The 15,416-nt window shown below is 37.5% G+C and overlaps 1 protein-coding gene across 1 annotated transcript in view; it reads left to right on the forward strand.

The window, feature by feature from the left end:
• Window positions 1-15,416, forward strand: part of LOC128652409 (cadherin EGF LAG seven-pass G-type receptor 2-like) — a 307,753-nt gene that overhangs the window by 80,648 nt on the left and 211,689 nt on the right. Inside the window, exons 7-10 of the mRNA XM_053705347.1 lie at window positions 9,073-9,188; window positions 9,896-9,984; window positions 11,943-12,100; window positions 12,710-12,873. Coding sequence (XP_053561322.1) covers window positions 9,073-9,188; window positions 9,896-9,984; window positions 11,943-12,100; window positions 12,710-12,873 — 527 coding nt within the window. The remainder of the gene's footprint in view (window positions 1-9,072; window positions 9,189-9,895; window positions 9,985-11,942; window positions 12,101-12,709; window positions 12,874-15,416) is intronic.

The raw sequence follows: 15,416 nt of genomic DNA on the forward strand, positions 1-15,416 counted from the left end.
TCCCTTCCTTTTGCAAATACAAAGATTTGGGAAACTATTCTAAAGGCGGATGCAGGTATTTTCACTCTTTCCAGGTGTACCACTTTTCATTTTAAGGATAACTTTTAAAAGTTTCAGATTGCAGGTTTTATTTTTCAAGCTGCTTTCCGTGTCGCCTGTGTAGCTGCTGCCAGGGCCGGATTTACATCTCAGGTGGCTGTAGGCACAAAAACCTGAAGCGCCCCCCCCCCCCCCCCCAGAAAAAAAGTGGAAAAAATGAGGACTATTTTTATTATTATTTAGGACAACTAAAAATAACTATTATATGTAAAATTACATTTTCCCTTTTATGGAGATACACAAATACACACACCAATTGCAATATTTGTTGTAATGGAAGCTACACCAAAAATCAATATTCACTTGACTCAAATGGCCATACAATTTCTATTATGTATAACAAAAACAAGTCATGTTAAACTTTTAATGCAAAATATTCTAAAGAAAACCCTATTTAAAGGCACATAAAATGTGTCAGTTTGCTGGGCATTTTATTATTGCACTAGTGCTTGCACAGAAGTGTGTTAGCCACTTGCAAAAGAGTTAAACACATAGTCAATGTCAGTTCTGAGACAGCAATACACATCTGTGCAGACCCAGATGGGCTCATAGGACATGTTTATTGACAAGCCATTAGTGTATTGCTTTTCTTGAGATGACTTTGACTATGTGCTTAACATTTTGTTGGAGTTAAACACAGTTTTGTGTAAACAATAGCAATATTACAACTAGCAGCATGCAAGCTCACCACGATCAACAACCTGTGCAGCCAGTGGAAGAAAATATAAAATGTAGGTATTTTTTTCCACTACATGAAAAAAATCTTGTAAACTCTGATATTTTTGGTACAAATACACACAGATGTTACATTTATTTTGTTCTGAAATATAAATATCATATGATGTTGCTCTCAAAGGAAAACATGGAATGTTGTAGATTATATGTAATCCAGGGGTCAACAAATGTGTTTAAAATTAGAACTTAGAAATTCAATTTATGGGAGGGGTTTAGTTTTAATCTTTGCCCCTCTCTCCTTCATGGCTCCCTCAACTGCTGTAACATATTCCCAATGAAACACTTGACTTTGTAGGCACCTGGCAGCACAATTCTTACTAAAATAAATGCCCTCATAAAAAAAAAAAAAAAAAAAAAAAATTTTATTACTGACAGGCAGGCGCCCCTCACTGCAAGGCGCCTGTAGGCACATGCCTACTGTGCCTAATGGGAAATCCAGCCCTGGCTGCTGCTACTGCTGTTTGGTGTGACAACCTTTTAGAACTTCAGCAAATAAAGAAATACAAGATACAGATACAGTATAAATAAATAAAATAACATCCCTTTTTAAATGGACGCTGCCAGCCCCGTTGTCTCTTTAACTGTTGTGCTTAGGTTTGTAGAAAAAATGGCAGTACTGTCCCTCTATTGGGTTTTAAATCAATTAAAGTCTTCTTCCTCTAGGGTTTCTCTGGCTATCCTCGATCAAGGGAATCTCAAGGAGAGAAGTGCCAAAATAGTGCAATATAGCCAAACTATGAGAATGCACTAAATGGAATGTACTCACAGGAAGGTAATATAGAAATATGTTTTTATACAAATCAATCCGTAATCCGTTTTATCATCCACAAAGTTCCAGTTAAATAAAACGACAATAAAAAGCTCATCATAGATTAAAATGCTCTTTCACAATGTACATTAATTTGCTCTGTATGTTAGCTATGGTCTTCACACCTGTAAGCCATACAGGAAGTTGGTAGGGGGAGCCCTATATACCTATAAATTGTACTAAGAAGGTGTGATTTACCTCATTTTTTAATTACTCTTGAAAATGGTGGTTTCTGGTTTGCCCACCCAATCCGGTCGAGTATTTTAATCTTTGATGAGCTTTTTATTGTCGTTTTATTAAACTGGAATTTTGTTGGATGACAACTGGATTCTGGATTCGTTTGAATAAAAGCATATTTCTACATTACCTTCCCAAATGAGCACATTCAATTTACTGCATTCTTATAATTTGCTATATTACACTACTTCGGTCCTTCTCTCGTTGAGGTTCCCTTGATCGAGGATACCCAGGAGAAACCCTAAAGGAAGAAGACTTTGGTTGATTTAAAACCCAAGAGAGGGGCAGCACCGCCATTTTTTCTACAAACTTTTTAGAACTTGTTTCTGAGGAAACAACTTTGGATACAATTCAGGGCCATATTAATCTCCTGGGAAAATCAAATATCTGTTTGTGATGAAGCAGTGGAAATGATTCACACTAATGTTACATGAGTCACAATTTTTTCTTTCATGATTCAGATGAGTAGTACAATTTTAAACAACTTTCAAATGTATTTCTATTATGTAATTTGCGTCATTCTCTTGGTATCCTTTGTTGAATAGCAGTAATGCACGAATGGGAGCTAGCTGAAATCCAGTGACAAAAGGCATATATGTGCAGCCACCAATAAGAAGCTTATTAGGTATACTTTTCAACAAAGGATACAAAGAGAATAAAACAACTTAGATAATAGACATAAATTGGAAAGCTATTTAAAATTGCATGCTCTATCTGAATCATGAAAAAAGTTTGGGTTTCATGTCCCTTAAATTCTAAGAATACTTTATTAGCTGTTTTAGCTAGATGAATAATACATTTTATAAAAAAGTGGCGCTTGATTAGCTTAAAGTATTAACAAACTATGGATGATGTTAGATCAAATGGTGAAAACAAACTTTATTACCTTCAAAAATGTCAATGTGAATATTTTAAATTTTCATACAAGATAACAACCTATAATAACCCAACTTAAATTGATGTATTTTGATAATGGAAAAATGTCAGCTATTACCAGCTAAAACAACAAATATGGAAGGGTAGCTTTTTGTATGTTAATAGAGCTTATTTTAATAATAACTCCTAAAAATACAATAATAACAGAAAAAATAACAGAAAAAAATAAAATTTAAATTCATTAAATTATCTTCTAAAGTATAGTTGATCAACTAGTAAAACAAATTAATAAAGCAAATTATTTATAATATATAATACAAAACCCAATATAAAAAATTCAATATAAAAAATTTCAATGTAAAAACATAGGCAAAGCAATGAGAGAGAGCCCAGTTTTTAAAAATCAAAAAAGTGTTTCTTTTCTTAAATTGGATGTCTTACTTCAAAGAGTAGAAGTTAGGAGAAAAAAGAAGGCGCTAAAAGCTAAGTTCCCACCACACTTGGTCAAATAACAGGAAATACAAAATACAAAAATATTAAAATGAATACCTTTACTCACAGTAAAATACAATGAATTACAACAGTACACATTAAAATATGTATAATAAGATAGAAGGGACGTCTCCCTTTAAAAATTGGATTACCACCTTAAAAAGTGTGAAAAAAAATAAAATAAAAAAAATATTCGTATAAATGTTTGAGCGTTATAAAAAGATACAGCAAAATTGTTACAATGTTAATATCGATCTTGAGTGAAATGTTCACAGTCTTTGTAACAGAGTTTCTTATGTTAGCTGATCGAAAAAATGTTACAGTTCATCAGATAGTGTCAGCGTGAAGTTAGTATAATTGGATTGTTCATGAGAGTTAAACGATCATGTTGAACACCTTGTAATCAGGTTATACTCACACTTTTCCAAATGACTGTGATAACGGTTTGTTAGCTCACACTATTGGAGATTATTATAAGTAAACAATATCTCCAAAGTGTTAGTAACCTTTCTTACTTGCTTGAGTCGGCTGAACCAGGTCAGCGTGATTGGAAACTGCTTTCTTTACTCCAAAATCCTATGCTTGAATCGGCTGAACCCGGTCAGCGTGATTGGAGACAGCTTGTTTTTCCAAACCTCTTATGCGCCAGATATTGCAGGATTCCAAGGGGATAACGGAAATCCACAGACCCGCACTTAGCGTGGATCACGCGCGGGCTACAAAGTAAAACTAGGTACCTAGATTTGAAAACAGAGTAAAGTCCTTTGTTGGGAACAACACAAAGTAAGTCTACGCGTTTCACCCGATAGGGCTTTTTCAAGATCTTGAAAAAGCCCTATCGGGTGAAACGCGTAGACTTACTTTGTGTTGTTCCCAACAAAGGACTTTACTCTGTTTTCAAATCTAGGTACCTAGTTTTACTTTGTAGCCCGCGCGTGATCCACGCTAAGTGCAGGTCTGTGGATTTCCGTTATCCCCTTGGAATCCTGCAATATCTGGCGCATAAGAGGTTTGGAAAAACAAGCTGTCTCCAATCACGCTGACCGGGTTCAGCCGATTCAAGCATAGGATTTTGGAGTAAAGAAAGCAGTTTCCAATCACGCTGACCTGGTTCAGCCGACTCAAGCAAGTAAGAAAGGTTACTAACACTTTGGAGATATTGTTTACTTATAATAATCTCCAATAGTGTGAGCTAACAAACCGTTATCACAGTCATTTGGAAAAGTGTGAGTATAACCTGATTACAAGGTGTTCAACATGATCGTTTAACTCTCATGAACAATCCAATTATACTAACTTCACGCTGACACTATCTGATGAACTGTAACATTTTTTCGATCAGCTAACATAAGAAACTCTGTTACAAAGACTGTGAACATTTCACTCAAGATCGATATTAACATTGTAACAATTTTGCTGTATCTTTTTATAACGCTCAAACATTTATAAGAATATTTTTTTTTTTCACACTTTTTAAGGTGGTAATCCAATTTTTAAAGGGAGACGTCCCTTCTATCTTATTATACATATTTTAATGTGTACTGTTGTAATTCATTGTATTTTACTGTGAGTAAAGGTATTCATTTTAATATTTTTGTATTTTGTATTTCCTGTTATTTGACCAAGTGTGGTGGGAACTTAGCTTTTAGCGCCCTCTTTTTTCTCCTAACTTTTGTCTTTTTCGTGACAGTCCTGGGGTGACTGTTTTAGAGTGGCCTAGTTCTCTTTTAGCTATTAGCGCTATAACTCTGTGTTCACCTTCAAAGAGTAGAAGCACATAGTCTTTTTCTGAAGACAAAAAGGATAAAGGTGGATATATATGGTTAAAAAATATATATGCCAGTAGAAAACGGAATAGAGTAAATGTCTTTTTGCGGCAAAGTAATGAATAAGTAGTTTATCTTTGTAGAGTTAATTCTTTTCACTGTCCGATTAGTAGGTACGGATTACAGTCTTTTTTCTTAAAGGTAAGTATTGACTGTTTCAGATAATTCTTTATGTATATATATATAGCGATAATAGGGTTTAAACTTTGGTGGCCAGTCGTTATTTAAAACTTTCTTTCGCTAAATGTTAATGTAGAACAAAGTGTGGTGTTGCAGATCTTAATGGATGAGTTTCAATACTTGGGGTGGAAAAGTATACAGCCTGCTATGCAGGTAATCTCACCCTCCGGCGTCCTTTCTCCAAGATCAGGGGCGCTTTGAGACAGCACCGCTCCAGATAGTAAATGATGGTTGATTCCGGTTGTCTTCAGACTTGCGCAAGTCACCTGGAATGAACCGGTAATGTTTTCTTCTTTGTGACTCCTGCTCTTAGTACTTCAATGTACGCAGGAAAAAGAAATACAGCTTTCACAGATTCCCGGTAAGCAGCTTTCAAAGGTCCTCTCGGTATACAGCTTGCAAAACCTCCCGGTTTCAATGGCAGTCTTTCTCTGATGTATGAACACAGCTTTCTACGCGTTTCACCCAATATCTGGGCTTTTTCAGTCTTGATCTTGAAAAAGCCCAGAAATTGGGTGAAGTACTAAGAGCAGGAGTTACAAAGAAGAAAACATTACAGGTTCATTCCAGGTGACTTGCGCAAGTCTGAAGACAACCGGAATCAACCATCATTTACTATCTGGAGCGGTGCTGTCTCAAAGCGCCCCTGATCTTGGAGAAAGGACGCCGGAGGGTGAGATTACCTGCATAGCAGGCTGTATACTTTTCCACCCCAAGTATTGAAACTCGTCCATTAAGATCTGCAACACCACACTTTGTTCTACATTAACATTTAGCGAAAGAAAGTTTTAAATAACGGCTGGCCACCAAAGTTTAAACCCTATTATCGCTATATATATATATATATACATAAAGAATTATCTGAAACAGTCAATACTTACCTTTAAGAAAAAAGACTGTAAGCCGTACCTACTAATCGGACAGTGAAAAGAATTAACTCTACAAAGATAAACTACTTATTCATTACTTTGCCGCAAAAAGACATTTACTCTATTCCGTTTTCTACTGGCATATATATTTTTTAACCATATATATCCACCTTTATCCTTTTTGTCTTCAGAAAAAGACTATGTGCTTCTACTCTTTGAAGTAAGGCATCCAATTTCAGAAAGGAAACACTTTTTTGATTTTTAAAAACCGGGCTCTCTCTCATTGCTTTGCCTATGTTTTTACATTGAAATTTTTTATATTGATTTTTTTATATTGGGTTTTGTATTATATATTATATATAATTTGCTTTATTAATTTGTTTTACTAGTTGATCAACTATACTTTAGAAGATAATTTAATGAATTTAAATGTTCTTTTTTCTTTTATTTTTTCTGTTATTATTGTATTTTTATGAGTTATTATTAAAATAAGCTCTATTAACATAAAAAAGCTACCCTTCCATATTTGTTGTTTTAGCTGGTAATAGCTGACATTTTTCCATTATCAAAATACATCAATTTAAGTTGGGTTATTATAGGTTGTTATCTTGTATGAAAATTTAAAATATTCACATTGACATTTTTGAAGGTATTAAAGTTTGTTTTCACCATTTGATCTAACATCATCCATAGTTTTTTAATACTTTAAGCTAATCAAGCGCCACTTTTTTTATAAAATTTATTATTTATTGCATTGCATATAACCAGGAGGAGGTTATAATAAAAAGAGGCCTAAGTATTTTAAGTCCAGCGCTAAAAACTTATTTTTAAATTAAGTTTTAGCTAGATGAGCTCTGTAGCTTAAATCTTGGTCTTCTGATATGGCATCTAAATGCAGATTGCTCTTCTCCCCTTTCAGGATAAATCTCTGTTTGGGCCTGGACTGGATGCTATTATTCCTAAAGTCACTGGGGAAAAGGGAGCTTTTCTACCCCAACATAAATAAAATCTAATGGTAAGCTTGGATCTGCAGGGTGTTTTCATTTCTTTGACAATCTACGTCTTAGAAAGCTTTCCCCTCTGCCCATAGTTCTGGCTACTCCCAAATTTCCTGGAAGTCCAGTCCTTCTTGGTTCAAAAACAAACATTCCAAGAAATCTACCCAGCTTCCAAGACCTCATGAAGGTGCATCCCTCATGCCAGTCCAGTCACTGGTGTAGGCAGATTGAGTCTCTTTTGGGAGTCTTGGGAGAAATCTGTTCAGGATCCCTGGGTATTACAAATTATATGCCAGCGATATTAAATAAGCTTTCATTCAAGGTCTCTTTGGGAATATTCTTTCTGTCTCAAGTGCCTTGAGAATCTTTTAAAGGTCTAAGCTGCTTATGTAAGAGATCCTTTCTTGGACGACCTTCTTGTTCAAAATCCCTCTTTTGATCTTTCTCTGTCTCACACTCAGATGGTACTTCAGTTGCATCATAGTCGTAGTTGGAACAGAAATTTTCCAAACAGCTCTTTAACTCTTTATAGTAATACTCCAAGGATGATATTATGGGGTAGATTTATCAAACTACGGGGGACAGGGGCATACATATGTGCCCCTGTCTGCCGCAGATTGCCCCTGGCGGACAGAATTCTGCTGGCAGAATTCATCATTGCACAAGAACGCTATTTTGCGCTCTTATGCAACACCGCCCCCTGCCCGCACACAGCCCATCACGCGCGGGCAGGAGCTGTCAATCTCCCTAGTCGGACGAGACCGGGGAGATTGAAATTCTCCACCTAAGAGGTGTAGAAGAGTTAGGGAAGCAGTGGTCTAATGACCGCTGCTTGATAAATACAGACTGCAGGTTCTCTTGTGAGAACCTGCAGTCGTAGGGGGGGTGAAGGCAGGTGAAGCCTTTGATAAATTGACCCCTATATGTGAATGCTCCAAGGATGTAGTGATTTGTGAATAGTTAAGTGCAAGTCAATAAAACTCACACAATATAGGTGGGAATTTGTTAGATTTTGAGCCAATCACAGAATAGTGGATGGACTTGTGTTCTTTTTATATCCGGATGACTGCACACCAAACACCCCTTCTGAAGAAATGTTTATTAGAAACATGTGTAAGTTTTTTTTATTTATTTCTGTATCTCCTGTTTAACTTACTTAATGATCTTACAATTTTACTGTGTTACTATTGGGAAAATGGGAAGGGAAAATTATGGATTATATTTACACAAAATAATTTATATAAATGGGTAAAATATTATTTGTTATCTGACTATATGGGATCAGTACTTTTATTAGGGGGCTGCCAATGATGCTGTGTTTTTTTTTGTTTTTTTTTTGGGGGGGGGCATGAATATTGTTTGACTTTAAAAGGTTGCATATAAAATAACTAAAATGCAAAATTGCAAATGTCCCCACTCTACTATCTTTATCCATCTATTATTAAGAAGTTTATTTTAAGTGTTTTTAATTACTTTAAGTTGCAGGGTCAGCCATTTTTGGCGGCTCTGTATATAAATATGTTTATGTAAACTTTATGATAAATAAAAGTTATGCTTTAAGCACTTGTCAACACTATAACATTTTCTTTCTTGCAATAAAATGTTTGAAACTGTGTAGCTACTTTTGTACATGTTCTAATGTATAGGAGAGCGCTGCAAGGAATTATTCACTAGTAGATAGGTAAAGCTGATCATTTTAGGTGAGAAGTGCTGAGTAAACTTAGCAGATGGAAGAATTTAAAACCAGGCACTACTTTATTCTTTATAAAATAACTGGAGGCTGAAAGGATAAAAAAAAAGAAGCAGACTCCTAACTCAAAACTTCACTATAACTATTTTTTACCTCTAAAGTCAGTGTGCTGTGTGACACAGACAGGTGAAATCTATGGGTCATGGGGTTGACTCTAAGGGCATAGAATGATATGTCTGTTAATGTCCCTTTTCTCTTTCAGCTTTGCCACACAGAAACGCAATGGCCTTCTCCTCTATAATGGGAGATTTAATGGGAAACATGACTTTGTTGTTCTAGAGGTTACAGAGGAACAGGTGCAACTGACGTTCTCTGCAGGTAATTGCCTTATAAATGTTCTAGGTTTCTGTTGATATGGATCCATATGTGGACAGTACACTGTAATTTATTAATAGAAGTCTCTATACGCAATACAGTTTGAGAAAATGCATAAACATATACAGCTACAATAACTAGAAGAATTCTGCCCTTGACAGCTTATCCAGTAATATACAAAAGAATACAGATGTAATAGAGAGAGTGAAATTCTGCTTTTTATCATTCTCACTGTAATGCACAGACGATACTGTTAGAGAACGGGGAATCTTGTTTTGTAGAACTTATATGGTAATGCACAGAGGATACAGACACAATACAGAGATAGGGGAATGCTGCCCTGCAGATCGTACGCTCTACTATGCAGATAATGACAATGTAATACAGAGATAAGGTAATCCTATGATATACAGATAATATAGAGCAAGGGAAATCCTCTTTTGTAGAGCTTGTACTATAATGCGCAGAGCATACAGGTGCGGTATAGAGAGACATGAATCCCACCTTTTAGAAAAAGCACTGTAACGTACAAGCAGTACAAATACAATACAAGGGGATATCTTTCTTTGCACAATTTATGCTTTGTTACAGACTTTTAATAAAGGGATAAGGGAATCCTGCCATGCAGAGCCTGGGTTGTAATATTCAAAGGTATACACCATAGAGCACACTTTTATTTACCAAGTAATGCCAGGCTTTGTGTTCCTCAGGTGAATTTACAACAACTGTATCTCCCTTTGTGCCCGGAGGAGTTAGTGACGGGCAGTGGCACACTGTGCATCTTCTTTATTATAACAAGGTAAGGGGTGGCTATGCCAAGATAGAGAGAAAAGAGCAAGTTGAAGGAATAGTGACTAATGTGTGTTAGTGGTGTGTTTGTGTAAGAGTGAGTTGTAGAGCTGTGCACGAGTGTGTAGTTGCAGATCTTTTTATGTATATATGTGAGTTCAGTGACGGGGATGAGAATAATTTTAGATGTGTTGTGTTCTTGCATACATGGAGGCAGAAGCTGTGTGATTATATGTGTTTATTTATCTGCAGTGATAGAGGTGTGCGTATAGAACAGTAGATCTGTGTATGAGTGGGAACATTGGGAGAGCTGTATGCTCTTGAGTTAAAGATGTATAAGTGTGTGTAGTGTAAGATATGGGTCTGTGTGTAACTAGAGAACTGTGTATCTAGTACTAGAGCTTTTTTTATTTGTGTATTTTAGTAGAATTGTGTGTGAGAGTAATAGGGGAGCTTGTGTAAGAAAGTAAATGTGTATGCGTTTGTGTGTGTCCTGTAATAGAGATGTGTTCTTATGCAGCTTGTATGGCATAGATGTGGTAATATACTGAGAATCAATCCTATCTAATTGATTTTAATCCAGAACGCTGTTTTTAGCTGCCCCTGGCACCTGAAGCCGATGATTCCAGTTATCGGCCAGGCATACAGGGGGGTAGCTTACAGCAGTTCTGGTTTTAATTGTGTGGAGTTTAATAATAAGGGGGGTAGCTATTGGTGATTTGTATTTCACCTTAACTTTTTAACCGTTAATATTAAAGGTTACTTTTTAACGTAATTACTCTAGTACATAGCTGAGTCATCTCAGCATATTTACATATTACATTGTTTCTACAATTTAGTTAGCTGAATATAAGCAGCATATTCACACATATTAGGAAAGAGTGCTTAAAGGAACAGTAAACCCAACATTTTTCTTTCATGATTCATGTAGAGAAAGAAAAAAAATTCATGTATTCATCCTTTGTTAAAGAAATAGCAATGCACATGAGTAAGCCAATTACACAAGGCGTCTATGTGGAGCCGCCAATCAGCAGCTACTGAGCCTATCTAGATATGCTTTTCAGCAAAGAATATCAAGAGAATAAAGCAAATTAGATAATAGAAGTAAATTAGAAAGTTGTTCAAAATGGTATGTTCTTTCTAAATCATGAAAGAAAACAATTGGGTTTAATGTCCCTTTAATAATCCCTTCTTTTCTCATCCTCTTTTCCTTTTCCTGTAATAATCACATATTTAAAGGGGTAGTACCGAGGTTAACCAACCTTTACTTCTAATAGTTATTCTATCATAGTGCCAATATAATTCCTTTTTTTTTGTTACATAGATGTGGATTTGCCCACTGGTGAGTGTGAGAGCAGTGGTGGAACTTTATGGGTGTTTAGTGGTAGCTCTGTACTTGCTTGGGTATGTGTACAACTATGCAAGTTTGTGTGCATTAGTAGGATTGTAAAATTTCAGTACGCTTGTGTGCAGTGACAGAAAACTGACAGTTCAATAGTAGAACTATGCATGATTGGTTCTGTGGCTGCATTTGTACACATTGGTAGAGCTGTGGTAGTCTAGATTGTCTGACGTTCGCAACTCAGAGGTTGCAGACACATTAAGAATTAGCGATCTTATGACAGCTGCTTTTTAACTTTTGGTTGCTGGCATGAGTGAACCTGCACCTAAATAGCACCAAAGCTGCTCACACAGTTTCTTTAATGGGGGGGGGGGGGGGCTAGAGTTAGTAGATCTCTGTATGTGGTAACAGTATATATTTGCAAAATCCATATATGTACTGAGCATGGCATATGAGTGAAAAGTTCAATGTTAGCGTTTCTTTGTGTGTGTTACACAGTGGTAGAGTTGTGCACTGTTTAGGCTATAAAATTGTGTGCGTATAGTGCAGTGACAGAGCTATTCAGGGGTGTCTGTGGAATTGTAGTTACAGTGATATCATGTGACTTATCAGTTAAATTCTTTCAGCCCATCATTGGTAAGTCTGGAGATCTTCAGGGACCTTCAGACCAGAAGGTGGCTGTGGTGACTGTGGATGACTGCGACACTTCTGTATCCCTACGTTTTGGGTCTGTCTTGGGGAACTACTCATGTGCTGCACAGGGAACACAATCTGGTACCAAAAAGTGAGTGGGGCTGGGGCATAATAATGAAGAAGGGAATCTGACACCTGACGTGGACATGGACTGAAATGGCCACAAAAAAAAAGGGCATGAAAGTATGGAATATGACTAAGCAAAGCAACCATGAGCAATCATAAAATTAGTAATACAACAAAATAGGTTAGAGAGAAATGTAATCTGCCTGAAAAGGGCTCAGAGAAAAGGGTGATATGAAGAATTGACACAGGCGAAGATATGTATTGGGAAATCAAGTAGCACAGGGAGGTGAATAGTGACAATAAGAAGATGAGACTCCATGGGGTATATTTATCATAGTGCGAGCGGACATTATACGATGTAGCATATCATGTCAGCTGCACATCGATAAAAGCCGACAGCATATGCTGTCGGCATTTATCATTGCACCAGCAGTTCCCTGCAGATTCGGAGCAGCGGTCTTGATAAATCGGCCCTTATGGCTAGATGTGGTAACATAATTTTGCAGACAGAACAAAGTATGAATAGTTAAAATGAGACACAGACTCAGACTGAAAACATAACACTATAGTTTGGAGACAAGTATTGTATATTTTGTATTGTGATTTCCTTATTATTGGAGTATATCTGTAACAGATCCCTGGATTTAACTGGACCTCTTTTGTTGGGAGGTATCCCTGCTCTGCCTGAGGGGTTCCCGGTGACACATCAACACTTTGTGGGCTGCATGAGAGACTTGATAATAGATAACAAGATCATGGATCTGGAAGAATATATAGCAAACAAAGGCACTACAGCAGGTATGCAGTTTTTAAAAAGGGCGAAAAACCTAACACTTATCGCTCGCGTGCTAACCCAACATTGCATTAGACTAACTGCACTAAACCCAAAGGTAGCTACGCATATTTTACATTCCAATGTTCTTCACATAGAAGAAAATGTTCTTTTTATTTCCATCTTAAGGGGAGGAGATTCCATTGCTTCATTCATTACTAATGGAAATTAAGAACCTGGCCACCAGAAGAAGGCAAATACACCCCAGCCAAAGGATTAAATACCTCCCCCACTTCCCTCATCCCCCAGTCATTCTTTACCTTTCGGCACAGGAGGATGGCAGAGGAGTGCCGGAGTTTTGGAGTAGTCTCTTATGGAGGGTAGTACTCCTCGCATTGGGACTGGAGTTTTAAGTAGTCCTGTCAGCCTGTGAGAGCCTAGGCAAAAGTTAGAGTCCGGAGATGCAGGGACAGTCTTTCTGCGAAACCATCCCGACTCATATTAACAGCTCCATAAGCAATCAGCGTTGACGAGTTTCGCTGCCTGCTTTCTATACTCAAGTCTATGTCAGGAGCGAGGCTACTAACCTGTCACACTTGAAGGGCCGTGTTCCTGTTCCACGCGTAGATTCTGATAAGATCGTTCTTTTGCATGATGTACCGAGTCCACGGATTCATCCTAACTTGTGGGATATTGTCCTTCCTGACAGGAAGTAGCAAAGAGAGCACCACAGCAGAGCTGTCTATATAGCTCCCCCCTTAACTCCACCCCCCAGTCATTCTCTTTGCTGGCTCTAAGCAGGAAGAGTAAAGAGAAGAGGTGTTAACAAACAGGAGAGAGCATCAGTGATTTTGATAGCGCCTGCGTGGCCACGCAGGACTTGGTATGCAGACCTGGTGGACATGTCATCCCTTCCACCATGGTCTCTGCCATTGAGAAAGGACCTTCTGATTCAAGGTCCATTCAAGCATCCAAATCTAATTTCTATGCAACTGACTGCTTGGAGATTGAACACTTGATTCTATCAAAGCAGGGTTTCTCTGAGTCAGTCATAAATACCTTGATTCAGGCTCGAAAGCCTGTTACCAGGAAAATATATCATAAGATATGGCGTAAGTATCTTTTTTGGTGCGAATCCAAAGGCTTCTCCTTGAGTAAAATCAGGATTCCTAGGATTTTGTCTTTTCTCCAAGAGGGATTGGAGAAAGGATTATCAGCTAGTTCCCTAAAGGGACAGATATCTGTTTTGTCTATTTTGTTGCACAAGCGCGTCTGGCAGATGTTCCAGACGTTCAGGCTTTTTGTCAGGCTTTAGTTAGAATTAAGCCTGTGTTTAAACCTTTTGCTCTGCCATGGAGTCTAAATTTAGTTATTTTATCTTGGAAAGTTTTGTTCCTAGTTGCTATCTCTTCAGCTTGAAGAGTTTCTGAACTATCTGCATTACAATGTGACTCTCCTTATCTTGTGTTCCATGCTGATAAGGTGGTTTTGCGTACCAAGCCTGGGTTCCTACCTAAGGTTGTTACTAACAGGAATATCAATCAAGAAATTGTTGTTCCTTCTCTGTGTCCTAATCCTTCTTGTAAGAAGGAACGTCTGTTGCACAACTTGGACGTGGTTCGTGCTTTGAAATTTTATTTGCAGGCAACCAAAGATTTTCGTCAAACATCTTCTTTGTTTGTTGTCTATTCTGGAAAGCGTAGGGGTCAAAAGGCTACGGCGACTTCTCTTTCCTTTTAGCTGAAAAGCATCATCCGTTCTGGACAGCAGCCTCCTGAAAGGATTACAGCTCATTCTACTAGAGCGGTAGCTTCCACATGGGCTTTTAACAATGATGCTTCTGTTGAACAGATTTGTAAGGCTGCAACTTGGTCGTCGCTTCATACCTTTTCAAAATTTTATAAATTTGATACTTTTGCTTCTTCGGAGGCTATTTTTGGGAGAAAGGTTTTGCAAGCAGTGGTGCCTTCCGTTTAGGTTCCTGTCTTGTCCCTCCCTTCATCCGTGTCCTAAAGCTTTGGTATTGGTATCCCAAAAGTTAGGATGAATCCGTGGACTCGGTACATCATGCAAAAGAAAACAAAATTAATGCTTACCTGATAAATGTCTTTCTTTTGCGATGTACTGAGTCCACGGCCCGCCCTGTCTATTCAAGACAGATAGTATTTCTTTTATGTAAACTTCAGTCACCTCTGCACCTTATAGTTTCTCCTTTTCTTCCTTGGCCTTCGGTCGAATGACTGGGGGGTGGAGTTAAGGTGGGAGCTATATAGACAGCTCTGCTGTGGTGCTCTCTTTGCTACTTCCTGTCAGGAAGGACAATATCCCACAAGTTAGGATGAATCCGTGGACTCGGTACATCGCAAAAGAAAGAAATTTATCAGGTAAGCATAAATTTTGTTTTTTTTATTAATAATGATAACATAGAAGACAGGGTCACAGTGTGGCGCCTTTTTATCTTTACAGAATCAAGTGTTAATATTCCTGGAAGGGGGATTATTGAAAAGGGGGGTTTATACATGATATTGTTTATTGTGTCATTGCTGCGTTATGCGCGAGATGAGGCTCT

This window comes from Bombina bombina, chromosome 3 (assembly GCF_027579735.1).
Source record: "Bombina bombina isolate aBomBom1 chromosome 3, aBomBom1.pri, whole genome shotgun sequence".
Lineage (NCBI taxonomy): Eukaryota > Metazoa > Chordata > Amphibia > Anura > Bombinatoridae > Bombina > Bombina bombina.